This window comes from Spodoptera frugiperda, chromosome 16 (genome assembly GCF_023101765.2).
Source record: "Spodoptera frugiperda isolate SF20-4 chromosome 16, AGI-APGP_CSIRO_Sfru_2.0, whole genome shotgun sequence".
In the NCBI taxonomy this organism is placed as follows: domain Eukaryota; kingdom Metazoa; phylum Arthropoda; class Insecta; order Lepidoptera; family Noctuidae; genus Spodoptera; species Spodoptera frugiperda.
The window spans coordinates 266,182-280,595 of NC_064227.1; the positions used below are offsets into that span (position 1 = coordinate 266,182).

At 38.2% G+C, this 14,414-nt stretch overlaps 1 protein-coding gene across 1 annotated transcript; it reads right to left on the reverse strand.

Annotated features, from left to right (window-relative positions):
- Positions 1-1,195: 1,195 nt before the first annotated feature.
- LOC118280586 (trypsin 3A1-like) lies at positions 1,196-8,186 on the reverse strand. The gene is made up of 6 exons (XM_050699514.1): positions 8,003-8,186; positions 3,879-4,051; positions 3,283-3,410; positions 2,380-2,635; positions 1,872-2,021; positions 1,196-1,426 (listed from the first exon to the last, which is right to left on the reverse strand). The coding sequence occupies exons 1-6, from the start codon at positions 8,073-8,075 to the stop codon at positions 1,274-1,276; spliced, it is 933 nt and encodes a 310-aa protein (XP_050555471.1). The 5' UTR covers positions 8,076-8,186; the 3' UTR covers positions 1,196-1,273.
- Between the last annotated feature and the right edge of the window lie 6,228 nt (positions 8,187-14,414).

The window sequence follows — 14,414 nt, forward strand, 5'->3', positions numbered from 1 at the left end:
ATTGTCTCTTTACATTTCATACCTTCTACTTATCATAACACTGTCTTTTTCTATCACTTTGACTTAATATTAATTTTACATTGTTCCCATATAGTTAAAGCAATCGAAACAATGTAATCAAGAATTGTATTGTGAATCTGATTGAAGAAGAGTAACCTATGGAGTTTCTTGCTTGTCCTTCTCCATAGGAATCTACACTTTGGAACGAGCAAATAGCTTCACTAGAGGACTGACCGACAGACAGACGTTATTAATATTATTATATTTGCTTTGACGTTCAAAAGTGCCTTCCTGGTCTATTTGAAATAAATAATTTTGACTTTGACACAGAACTCATTCTTGGCTCCTTAAGCTACAGAAGCCATCCAACAAATCATTAATGGTCATTTCTGTCAAGTAAGTCACCTTACCCCAGCAATAATGGGATCAACCTTGGCGTAGTTTTACGAGGCGTGCCCTGTGCTCTCCCTGCGTTGTATTTCGCTCAGTTAACTCTAGCGACTTGTTGAAGATTGATGAGCCCGAGCATGTTTTTGCAACCGTCCTCAAACGAGCATACAGCCATCTTGCCGTCAATCTGACGCACAAACAGATATAAATAATTCGAGAGCTTTTTTATGTATTTATGTGTGCACGGGAGGTATAATGTTACGACTGCGTACGGTAGCTGTTTTTTTTTTTTCAAAGCTTTGATTTCATCCTATGTACGTATGAGTATTTTTGGGGTAGATGAAATATATTTTTTATAGACTCACGAACTCGTCGCCTGTTACATTCATTTATTACGCAACGTCACGCCTTTTATCCCCGAAGGGGTAGGCAGAGGTGCACATTACGACACGTAATGCCGCTATACAATTTACACAAACTTTTCACCATTTGTGTTATAAATCCCATGTAATAGGGGGTGAGCCTATTGCCATATACTGAACACAATTCAAGACTCCGTGCTACTACTGAGAATTCTTCGAAAAAGCGAAAAAAGCCCAGTAATACTTTGCCGACCCGGGAATCGAACCCGATATCCCTTGACAGTCACAATTGCGACCACTCGACCAACGAGGCAGTTCATTCATTTATTTTATTTCATATAGTAACTTCTATAACTCAAAGCTCAGCATCAATGCAAATGAAACTCTCACCATTTCTTATCAAACTTATGACAAAAAAAGGTATAAAATAAAACACCCAAACTAAAAAAAAATGCCTAACAAAATATATTTTCAAAGAAAACAAGTCGAGAAGAATGAAGAAGATGACCAGAGCGTGTGACTCAGAGCGGCAGACCGGTGACCTGCCGGATCCAGTTGCGCACCAGCGGTATGTTGCTGTACACTCCTGGCTGGTCCTTCATCGCACACCCCACTCCGAATGACACCAGCCCTACCAGCTTGCCGTGGAGGATCGCTGGACCTCCGGAGTCACCCTGTGAACATGAAACAGAATCTCTTTAGTTAGTCTAGTGACTGTGGGTTTACCGGGGCTCTGGCTTGAGCGGAGAGAGCAGGAGTAGGAACGAGGTGGTTTTTTGCCAGTAAGAGACTGACACTCCCTCCTTCCTCACTCAAGGTGGGAGAAGTCACTGGATCATTTTGTCCCCTTAAAAATGTAGCTGTCTGTGTCTGTGGGTATAGGGTTTCTCTAGACCAAAAAAAAAACTACAATTGGCAGGCGGATTCCAAACTGCAGTTTAAAATATTTTATTAGAGAGCATTTGTGCCTAACCTTTGTCCGTTAGTCAGTGTAGAAGACTAGGGTTGATGACACCATACGGAGTATGAGTATGATGCCTGTTATAAATATAATGTGGTAACTGTTATCATATAGTATGGTACCTGTTACATTTCCACCTTTTTTATTTTAATCATTACCTGACAAGAATCCTTGCTGCCATTCAGGTATCCACCGCAGAACATCCTCGGAGTGATGGTTTTGTAGTTCATGAGGGGGAGGGACTTGCAGATCTCATGCGCCATCACCGGCACGCGGACCCGACGCACTATGTCTTGCATCACACGTTGCTGAAATTCAAATATTCATTCTAAATCTTGCCAAATAGTGGATTTTTGTGGAAAATTAGTTTCTAGCAAGGAATTCCGTTGTTATTTTGTATGGAAATAGTATAATGGTACAAATGCAAAGTGCTTACGAGCTGCAAGTGAGTAACCGGCCTTTGGGGATTTGGGGATTGAGGATATACAATAGCATTGGACCTCCTGTAGCCTCCTTCACTAATTCGACAAAACACAACGTATACGTTGATCCATGCCAGTTTTCTGTGAGACCGTGATATCACCTTAGTCAAGTCGGCCTATCTGTGCCGAAACCCTTTCAGGTATAAAACTTAAAATATTACTCTATACTCTGTATCTACATTACCTTGTACTTGGTATGTCCCCAGCCGCTGACAGTGATCATCTCCCCTTCCCTAATATCATCCACGTTCCCTATAGCTATGGGCCTGGAGTTGGGAGTCACGGGCACGGCCTGCTCCAGCAGCACCAGCTGGTAATCATAGTCGTGCGTGTGCAGGTGCGTGGTGTTCCACAGGGGATGCAGGAAGTGGGCACAGATCATATACTTCGTGGCCTGACTCCGCTGTGTAGATCCAGCTAGGATGAATTTTTCTTTGTCCCTGTAATGTTTGGTGATGGTAGACTTTAAGAAGCAAAAAAGAGAAGTAAGTTCTTTGGAGTTATAGTTTACTTCTGTGCGATTCGAGATATGAGAGAATAATATAATGTAATTTGGAGAGAAAATCTAAATAGTTAGGTTTTATAGCAAAATCTCCGCCATAATTTTTGAGAGAATGTGTCACCCCCACATTAATGATATAATTTATGAGCCTTTGTATATAGTACCTCGGCTAGGCTTTGGCCTTGTATGAAAGTATTGACTGTATCTTATTGTTTGTCAAATTTATCCTTAAGAAATTCGTCCAAAGTGTAATAGCACTTTTCAATAAGTAATTTTTGTAATGTAGTTTTAAATTTAGATAAGGGCATTTTTTTATTGTATCTGGTATTTTATTATATACTTGAGGAGCAAGACCGAAAAAACTTTTTTTATATAATGATGTTTTACATCTTAAATTACATAAAGTGTTTAGGTATTGAGAGCGAATGGGTATTTTTTTGTCATCAGCCATTTTTTAAAATAAATTATGATTATTTTTGACAAAAATTGCGGTTTCTAAAATATACAAAATATATCTATCAAAAACAGATTCTGATTTTGGTAAGATTCGTATTTAATAAGTTCCAAATACATTACTATACTCACTTACAATGCGCGGCAGTGATGACCCAGTCCGGAGCGATGAGAGTGCCGCCGCAGTACATGCCGTAGAGGACTTGGTACGGGACCTGTTTTATCGACACCTGTCTACCTCCCACTATCCTCCATTGGAGCTGAGGATTAGAAGAGAAGAAAATATTTAAGTTCTTTGTAGTCTTCATTATGCATTCCAAAAAATGTACATAAACCCTTAAAAGATGACCAGTTGGTATTTATTGGTAAAAGCTCTATAAGATGTATATACCTATTTTTGTAAAAACCGTTGTAAGATATACTAATTGTAATAAATATCACGGTTTACTCACGTACATTAATGGAAAAAATCTGTACTAGTTTACTACGACTAGTTTCGAGTCACAGTGGGCCTCTTCAGCGGCGCAGACGCGGCGACATCGCCGAGCTTTTCTCCATTAATGTAAGAAGGTAAATTGTGATTTTTAGTCCAGATAGGTACTTAGTATAATTAGTACTGATAATAATAATGGTTTGGTTTCATCATATCTTAGTTGGTAGGTACTATCTAAATACTAATTATCCTTATTCCTGTCCAGTACAGGAGACATTCTTAATCTAACTCTTACATCAACTGGCCCATCCTGATCCTCTTCTCTGGGTTCTTCTCCATCTCTGCTGAGCTGGTCCTGCGGCATGGCCTCGTGGAAGTAGAGGTAGGTGCGAGGAGGCACTCGGCGAGAGAGGATGATCCTGTGGTAGCTCGTCACACAGTCTGGAGTCAGCCGGCCCACGTATGTCACTGGGGGACATTGAAGAAATGAAGTTAAGGAACTTGGTACTATTTTTGATAAGATGGAGCTACAAAATTAGTAGTCATTGCAAGTCGTGATGTGAAACTTTTTTTTTATTAGAAGAGGTATCCTGAGCCATTTTTCTGGTCATCTTTTTATATCTTTTTTTTACATTTGGTGGGTCGACGTTTGGCCGCTATCTTGCCTAATGATAAGTGATGATACGGCCTACGATGGAGCATGTCTAACCATAAGCAACCTCGGGCTTTGAAGATACCTAAGTTATACCCATCAGGAAACACAGACTTCGGCAAAGAATTCCACTCCCTAGCAGTTCACACAAGGAATCTGTGTTTTAATTTGCGCACGACCTCCAACTGAAAATGTGGATTATTTTAAGTCCCTGTATGAAAATCTAAAAATCCTTTTCTTTAGTTTTAGCTTTCTCCAACCAGAAGTTTTAACATGCGTTGTCAGTCTATCACTCCAGTAAAGCAAGTATTGATTCATTCAAAAGTATTCAAGATACATTTACTCAGCAATACTACACCACAAGATGGAAGACAGATCACAGAGCAACATGGAAGCACTCTCATTTTCCTTGGAGGTTATTCATTCAAACGTGGACATTATCATTCCTTACGCAACGTCAGAAATATCGACTTTAAGGTTAGTGCTACACCACAAGCAGAGCGGGAACGGAGAGAGAGAAATTAATAGAAGTATATTTGTTGATATTGACTTGAAAGATATTAATATATCGATCTTTTAAAGATGAGACACTTATAAACAACCAAGAAACAAAAGCAAAGTTAATTGATTATTGAATTGTGTAAAGTATCAAACTTGTGTACATTTTTTAAGGGGGGAAAATCATTCAATCACTTCTCCCGCCTTACGCGAAGCAAGAGGGAGTGTCAAACTCTTACTGGCTAAAAACCACCCCGTTTTAAACTCCTACTTTACAAGCCGGAGCACCGGTTACCTGCCATGCAATCTGCAGAAAGTTCTGTATATAGATAGTTATTACAGCTCACACATTGATGACAATTAATAGTAATATTCATAATATGCAAAAGTGTCAGCCATAATCATCAAAATAACATCACAAAGGTAAAACTGCAGCGAAACTATTGAGATAACAAAAATAGTTCCTAACTTATTCCACTTCAAAGTTGAGTTTAAGTTTAAGCTAAGCATCGCGTTCTATGCGCCAAACGTTTACCAGGATAAGTGAAAGTTCAAGTACACGTTAACTTAGATTCATGTTACAACGTAGGCACGCGTACAGTCAGCATAGTTATTTTGTATGCAGGTGAGAAAATAAAAATAAATATTCTGTACAGACACAGTACCCATTAGTTGGCTACTGAGCCGACTAACGGGTAAAAAAGATACAACTTCATTATAACTCTCGTGAGACATACTAAATCAATGATTATGTTATCAGGTTACTTTTGTATGGAATACGAATGGATACACCTAATGGTAAGCAATCGCCACCGCCCTTGGACACTTGAAATACCAGAGGTGTTACAAGTGCCTAGTCGGCCTTTTGGGGTTAGGAACTTAAGGGTTGTTGGGTTCCCCAACAACCCTTAACCCTCTTTTGTAAAGCAAACCGATACCTAATCCAGTAGTTGATTGACAAAGACTGTTAATTTATTATTTCTGTTCTAAGTTAGTCTTGACTTTCATACCGGTATACCAAATAAGTTGGCTGAGTGTACCATGTAAGTTGAGGAGGCACGTAAGTATCATTTAAAGTTGCGGTGGGCAATAACTTAGGGATCAAGTTATGGTTAAGTTAAGATGTGGATGTGGACAGTATGCCTCGTAAACTACGTACTTAACTTAAATTGGACGGTAATGATGCGTGTTTTAAGATTTTATTACGGACACTTATTTTTTTAAGTAACTTTCATGGAGGTATCTCCTTTATTTTCTTTGTGTGTATTTTATTTCAGTCATTTCTGATTTCATTATATTTAGACTTTTATTAGACTGATTTTTTTAAGAGGAACTCGAATATGACGAGTAGTTCATGAATATGACTGCCTCTAGCATGGCTTGAAACTAGTCGAATTCCTCGTCAAACAGTTACGTGAGTAAGCCGATAACATCATAAATAATTAAGTTAGAGAAATAAAGTTCAGAATATAATATTTGAACGGCCAGAGTTGATGGGCTCTTAAAGTGATAATGGTTGAGATTTAAATCCAATTAACTATAATATAATTACAAGGCATTAAGATGAAATAATTAATGTTATGTTCAGTAAAAACAGTTCATTATTTATGTTCCATCTTCTTTCGTTTCTGCTTCATATTGTTTCTTCATTAAACATTATAATAGACATAATATTTAATAATTACATTATAATTAGTTCTGGTGAATTTTCTAATTATTGTGGTTCAAGGATTCGAATCTGAAACTGTGAAAAACGTTTTCTGAGAAGTTATTAATTTACTGGACATAGGTATGTGAAAAATTTGGTTGTTTTATTTTCTAAAATAACACGATTTTCTCCTATGTCGTGGGCGTTTAGAAACATACAATTTGACATTACACATCTCAACCAAACCCGAGGTCTACTCTAATTCAACGAAAAACTTGCGAAGTTTCGGACTACAAAACCATTTATTGCGAACTTTCGTGAACAAAAATGAACGAATGAAATGAAGATAAATAAATATAAGTAATTATATTAGTAAATCAATAAAACCTACGGCCGAAGATTAAACGAAACTTCGCATTCGAGAACCGGAGTAGACCTACCGATGCGGGAATCGAATCCACTTCGACACGTTGCATACCATGTGGTCATTGGATTTGAGTTTCTGTCAGTATTAATTTAAGTGTGGGAGAGTCATACTTCGGGTCTAATGGGCCGACACGACTGGAGTGATTCCACGGCCAAGCAGAAAATCGACGTGAAACAACGCTTACGTTGTATTTCGTTGTGTCAGTGAAGTTACCAGAGGCCCAATACCCTCCTTCCCAATCCTCGATTCCCCAACAACCCCTCTAAATTCCTAACCCCCAAAAGGCCGGCAACGCGCTTGGGCGGCGGCGATTGCTTACCAACAGATGATCGATCTGTTTGCTCGTTTACCGGCTTATACCATAAAAAACTGAGTTGATAGAGACAGTTGAAAGAAGTATGCGTATTTTAATTTAGACTAAGTACTTTACTTGTCTATTTTTGAAACATTCACAAGTTAAAGTAACATCTCTAGTAGATTCAGATTTCAACTTAAAAACTACCAACAAGGACTTAAACGAAACAAAACACTTTATAAACGACTATGGAAAATTTTTCAAAATGACTTGCAAGAACTTGCACAATACTAGCAGTGGCTCGCGGCGTTACTTTGTACATTTTATTCATTGTAGTGTTTGCAAAGAACTCAATCTGGTGGCACTGCAGTGCCCCTTAGTGCTCGCCGGCGGCACTGTCTTTATATTCTTAAGTTCTTTCATAAAAACGAACAAACAGACAAATTAACTGAACTCACAAAGTCTTCATAAACTTTAGGAATAGGTGAGTTAGGTTTAAGTTATGTCAACATTTTTGTTATACAACTTAGGTGTAGTTTGAAATGTATACTTATACTTGTCTAGTAAACACGGAGATTTTGATGTTATTAGTATTTGACTAGTTTTGAAGTTTACAATTAGATTTCTAAAGCTGCTTCATGCTTCGACACGAAAGGGCTGACTCGACCGCATTGATACCACCACGGCCTCACAGAAACCGTTTTTTGTCGAGTGTATTTTGTCATTTTGACGTCATTTTGCAAATCGTTACTTTAGACTTGACTTGCTGAGTTGCTTGTGATTAAAGCAGGAAACATATACCTGCATCTAATGTTGTGTCTAAGAATCATTAACTTAGTAAAGAAAGAATTTACGTTTGCTATCTTTTAATACCAAACAGCTGTAACAGTACCACCTACCATTTCGACAGCAAACAAGATGAAACAGCAACCAAACACAAACAACACAAAGAACACGATACATATCACTCATGCTGCACAAGTAGAAGTAAGTAGAAGATTAATAATAAATAGTAATAATTAGTTTAAAACAACATGGCCGCTGTACCAGAAGCCAGAGAGAACTAAAGTAATGCTGCAAAACATCTTGTTATACCAGTGTGACTGATGTCGTTCACGCATTTTATAAATGCTGTGATTGGAAGGTGATAATGCTGGGCTGTGACGTCATCAGCGTGTAAATATTGCTGTTTACAACGTTAATGAGTTGTGTATTCGGTGCAGGTGTTGATTAGTTTGTGGAAAAGACTAATTAAATTGGATTTTTTTTCGATAGTCACTCTCTCTGGTTTTTCTTTTCAAACAAACGTTGCCCCGCACCAGGAGTTTCTCCTGTGTCGTTAGTACGTTGAAAAACATGTTTGAGGGAGTGGCATACTCCTACTGACTAGAAACCACCCCTACTCCCGCTCTTCGAGCCAGAGCCCCGATAACCCGCTAGGTAGTCCGCAGAACGAGGTCGAGCTTTAATCTACCACTTATCTTTCTCTTTATCCTATCAAATTCTACATGGAAGTGAACTTGATCACGGTCCACCATGTCATTGGTTGAGAGAATAATCTCGACCAATGACGGACGAGAATGCGATCGAGTTTACTTTTAAAGTTCGAATTGACAGTTAATAGCCTAGTAGATTGGCCCATTGTTTATTCGAAACATAATTTCCCTACCTCTATTATAATCTTGCTGAAACTTAAAGAAGTTTTCAAATGTGCTTGGAGCTCCTCTGGTGTTAAGAGCCACCTGTTTGCTAACCATCAGGTGATCCGTTCAATTTCATTTAGGCCCACAATCCCGTACAAAAGACCTCATAGAAGATTGGCAGCATTTCGTATGATGACGCATTAATTGACGTACTTACTCAGAGTTAATCAACTCGTATATTAATCGATATGTCTTGGATATTAACACGTTAATTATAACTGAGTGATCCAATTAACATCACTCAAGATTGTTTTACAATTCATGAGGAAATGTTAAACGTTCATCTTATTTCGTGTAGGAAGGAATGAGGATGGAAATATAATACCTACTTTGTTAACTTAAGTGTTAGGGTACTTTTCCACCAGATATGTGCTATGTAGCTATGCTACAAAGATGTAATAGCTGTTTTTAATGGGGAAAATCATCCAATGACTTCTCCCACCATGCGCGAGGCGAGAGGGAGTGTCAGACTCATACTTACTAAAAATCACCCCGTTCCTGCTCCTGCTTTCCGAGCTGGAGCTCCGGTAAACCCGCTAGGATCAAGATGAAATAGTTAAGCTGTGATACTATGTGACCGCTTTCACTGATACTACGCTATGTAGTTGTGTGAGAATGATGCGCAGCTTTATTATGCAAAGTATCAATAGTAGAGAAGCCAGCCATAGAAAAAAAAAATAATGTTGATGGACAACATCCCGTGTTCAGAAGGCGTTAAATGTTATTTTATTATTCTTAAGGACACTTGGAATATAAAAAATCTAGTTAAAGAGTTAGAGGCTGGCCGCTAAATCCATTTACTTAATCGAAAAGCAACCCGAGTGGAACTAACATACATTTTAATCATTGTTTTAATATTAGAAATGTATCTAATGCGCGTAACAGAAATCGTCGCACGCGCATGTTTGGAGGACGTCATCGTGGTGTGTTACTGTAACAAATGATATAATAACGTCAAATCAATTTAATTTGACTATAAAAATAAACCATCGCCTATTTTAATATCGTACTTACCTCATCTGCACTGCAATGTGCACCTCTGCCTACCCCTTTGGGGATGAAAAGGCGTGACGTCGCGTTAACGACTTTTGGGTAGAAGAGAAAGATTGGGCCTTCGGTAACCTAATATGAGGCATGAGGAAACAATGCGAAAATTAAATTACCTATTTAATACCGCGCACGTTATTCCTACTTGGCATTAAAATTTGTGTTTTAAATATTAAACTTGCACACCTAAAACTTACAATCACTCATTTATTCATAATTTAACAACAATATACATTTACAGTTAACACCTAATCGTGAAGTCATTCACAAATAAACTCTCCCAAAGAAAAAAAGACACAAAAATATCCAAATGTAAAATCAGACCGCGGCACAAAGGAACACAAAGGCAGTCATAGATACCTACATCGTACATCTCTCACGATATAGAAATGATATGAATTCAGCAAATAAGTCACGAATCAATTTCCTCCCTGCATGAAGAGGCAGTAAATCGCGCCCTCCCCTCCGGCTGAGAGGGCGGACGGGGAGGGCCGCTATCTTGTTACGGCAGATAACCGCCGTTTGTTCGACAGCACTATAAAGAGGACAGCGAGGGACAAAATGTCTAAAAACTATGATAATATGTTAATTTTTTGGTGTGTCCATTGTTTCATACGGTACGGTATTTTTTATTGCTGTTTGTAGGACTAACAAGTTTTACTGACTGCTTGTGCTTAAATCGTATTATCAAATAATTACTATCAATCAAAATAATATAATTTTTAGTGTTTTTGACCGACTCCAAAAAAGGAGGTTTTCAATTTGACCTGTATTTATAATATTATGTTTGTACACGATTATCTCGCGTTAGGCTAAACCAATTTTGATGCGGTATTCAACATAGTATTTCTAGACTTAGGAGAAGGATTAAGGTATATTACTTGACTTTAAAGTGGAGGCAGAAGAGAAAATTGACGGCAGTGCCCAGAAAAAATGTTAATTAGATTGCGATATTCAAAAACTTCCTACTTTGTAAGTAGGAAGGAAGCTTATAGTTTTCTTCTTCTGTATGAAAATGGTTAAAAAAAGTAAGGTTTTTATTAATCAGCAGAGTAGGTAATTTGTGGACCTAGAAAATCTACTTGGGTATACATTGTTTATTCACTTAAATACTATTAGAAGTTCAAAACTGTTGATTTCAAAACATTTTAACATTATAATGCCTTAACAAGACTTATAAATAGAAATACTGAGTGTCAAGCAGTCTACCACTCGACTGGAGGCTGGAGGCTGTCATAATTTCAAGACGAAAGATAACACTGAAAGGGACAGATTTTTAAAGAAAAAAATAATTATCTTAATTGAAAAAGTTATTCGTTGAAATCTTCAGCTTTACGAAAATAAATCACTTGAACTCTTATGGCCTTTCAAATAAGAATGGATGAGGAGTTATTGAGAGTCGGATGTATATATAGTATTATCAAATTGCGGAAAGGTCAGAGTTCGATATCCCATGTGTCAAGGACACGAATATTTTATACAAAGACGTGAAAATCTACATTGTGTTGTGATAAAAATCGACAATCAGATGGTATTTTACAGAACATACTGTTCTATGGGTACAAAAATATGAATTACTTTTAACTAAAGCTTTTGAAAGTCTACTTGCATTATTGTTTACCGGAAACCGACGTGAAACAATGCTTGCGTTGTGTGAGTGAGGTTACCGGAGGCCCAATTACCCCTCTTCCCAATCTTTCCAATCCTTGATTGCCCAACAACCCTTAATTTTTTTTATTCGACAAAAACTAATGCTTGACTCCAATCCCACCTGATGGTAAGTAGTGATGTAATCGTTGATGGTGAGGCGCACTAGTTTCTTAAGAGCCTATTCACTCTAGACTTGAAGACACCCACATTGTAATCCGATGGAAAAACCGCAGCAGGCAGATTGTTCCAGTCCTTCGATGTACGCGGAATAAACGACGAAGCGAAACGCTTAGTCCGAACCGTAGAAGTTTCGACAACGTAAGGATGGATACTAGCCGTGCGACGGCTTGTCCGATGAAAGAAATGGGATGGTGGAATTAGGTCGTGTAATTCCTAACTCCTAAAAGGCCGGTAACGCACTTTTAACGCTTTTGGTGTTTAGGATGTCCATTGTCGGCGACGATTGCTTACCATCAGGTAATCCATCTGATAGTTTACCGGATTTATAGAAATTAACAGAAAAATCTAAATACAATAATTATTATTGACAAACACTAAACAAAATTGTAACCAATTTATCGTATCGTCTGACAGTGGACACGCTCAGTATACTGCCGATAACGGGTCGAGCGAAGTTTAATAATTGCTGGAACTTGTCGAGATAACAGCGGATATAATTCCAGCCATTTTATTTGTTTCGATGCTCTCTGCTCACCTCTGTACACATATAATAATGGCTAGTAAAATTGATAATTTATTTCGTGTTGCTATCGTTTCTGGTTTAGAAAATTGGGGGTTAATTATTTCAATTCAGGTAAAATATGAATTTTATGTGTTGTTGGTCAGGTAGATACTAGCGAATGATGGCAAAGAATTTAAGTCAAATTCCAGGTCGGTAAGAGAGTAAGAGATATAATAACTACTGAAGTTTTTGGTTTCGAATATCTTAGTAAGAGTAAAGTATGAAATGATCCCCTATATAAAGTTCGTTTCTTGAGAATCACAGGAGACTTTTGAGTAAGAGGTGCACTTGGTCAAGTGGTTGTAAGAGCGACTGTCTTGAGTTTGATTCTAGTGTTGACAAAGTGTTGATTATCTTTCGAATTTCCCAGCAACAACCTGTTATGTTACCTAAACCCTTCTCCATTATTTTAACTTTGTGTTCCATATAACTTGTCAAAAAAAAATAAATAAAAAAGAACAATAGCTCTAACAGATGAGAAGACGCATATATCAAAGGCTGGCCACAAGCGTCATTTAATCGCTTTGATGTCGCCGCTCGGCTGTGATTGGCTGGCCGGCTGTGGTCACCTGCACCTGTCAATTAGACGTGACATACTGCCGCTGCGGATGGCCAATAACTTCAATGAGGTTTTTATGGTAAGCCGATGATTTACCGTATGTGTGTTAATTTTATCAGTGTGTAGAATTTTGGGATTGGAGACCGCCTTCGGCTCGTTGTTCGAGTGCTCGAAATTGCGACTGGTCGAAATTGTGGCTCGAGAGGTTTCTGGTGTCACCAGTTAGCAGAATAGCTATATTCAGCATTATCTATATAATATATGAAAATATTATAATTAGTAACTGGATCAACAAAATTAAAATTATTGTGTATGCGTGAGTTTAAAAGCATCAACTTCAGAATCTGATATTGCTAAGCGTTGGTCACCAATGATCGACGCGGCAGCTAAAGTATTAAATATTCTTTCTTTAAGTTAAAATGTTGTCATAATATTAGAAAGAAAGAAAGAAAATTATATATTTATTCCACACGCTTATAAACAAGTGACATGTATTATTTTTATAAATACAAATATCCCTAGTTTGCAGTCAAATAACCAGTTCATACAGGGCATTGCGCTGGTATTCTACTGGCCCCTTAGGTTAGGTTAGTTATTACACGTAGATAATAAACAGCTGTCTGTACTACCACGCTGTGTGTGCAGTGTGTAACAGCAGTGCTAATATGGACGATCAAGTGTGGACACCCGACACATGCTCCAGTAGCCGGTGTCAGCGCAGCCACTCCGAGGACATCTCGCCTACGACATTATTATACGTGCCTGTGCTTCTATTCTCTGCTATATGTAATTTTATACATAGGTACATACATAACCACATGTCTTGTTTCTGAATGGGGTAGGCAGAGACTATGGAACACCAATTGCTACGAATCTTACAATACTTATTTCGCTTCATCAACAGTCATCTGTCTTTTCATGCATGCTCGTCTTTTTGTACATAGGTACTTAAGCTTTTATTATAACTAGATACTAAACTGGAGGTTGTCATGGTGAACCAATAAATGGCGAGAGGGAGTGTCGGATTCTTGCTGACGAAATCCACCCCGTTCCTACTCCTGCTTTTCAAGCCAGAACCCCGGTAATCCCACTAGGTAGTCTGTAGCTCCGGATCATGCATCAGTCCTAATGAACCCCATCTGTGGTGGTCTAATGACTCTTTGAGATCGTCGCGCGATTCCAGACGCTTCATGTGACGGCTGGAACGTGAGCAGGTTCGTTCCCTCATGTGGCTATCTAAGTGTCTAGTCAGCAGTATATTACCATTATCTGTCGGTATATGAGACACAATAGTAAACACATTGTGTCTCGCGTAGATCTGCGCTCCGACATACCACGGGTTAAGCAAGCTTTTAGTCTAGGTACATATACGAAGCTGCGGACTACCTAGCGGCTCCGGCTCAAAAGCAGGAGTAGGAACGGGGTGGTTTTTAGTCAGTAAGATGTGACACTCCCTCTCGCCTTGCCCTGGCAAGAGAAGTCATTGGATGATTTTCCCCCTTGAAAAAATATAAAAGAAAAAGTAGTCTAGGTATATATATTTTTTAAGTTTTTTTTTAAACATTACTAAACAACTTCTTCCCAAACCTGCCATTAAACAGGATATTTTA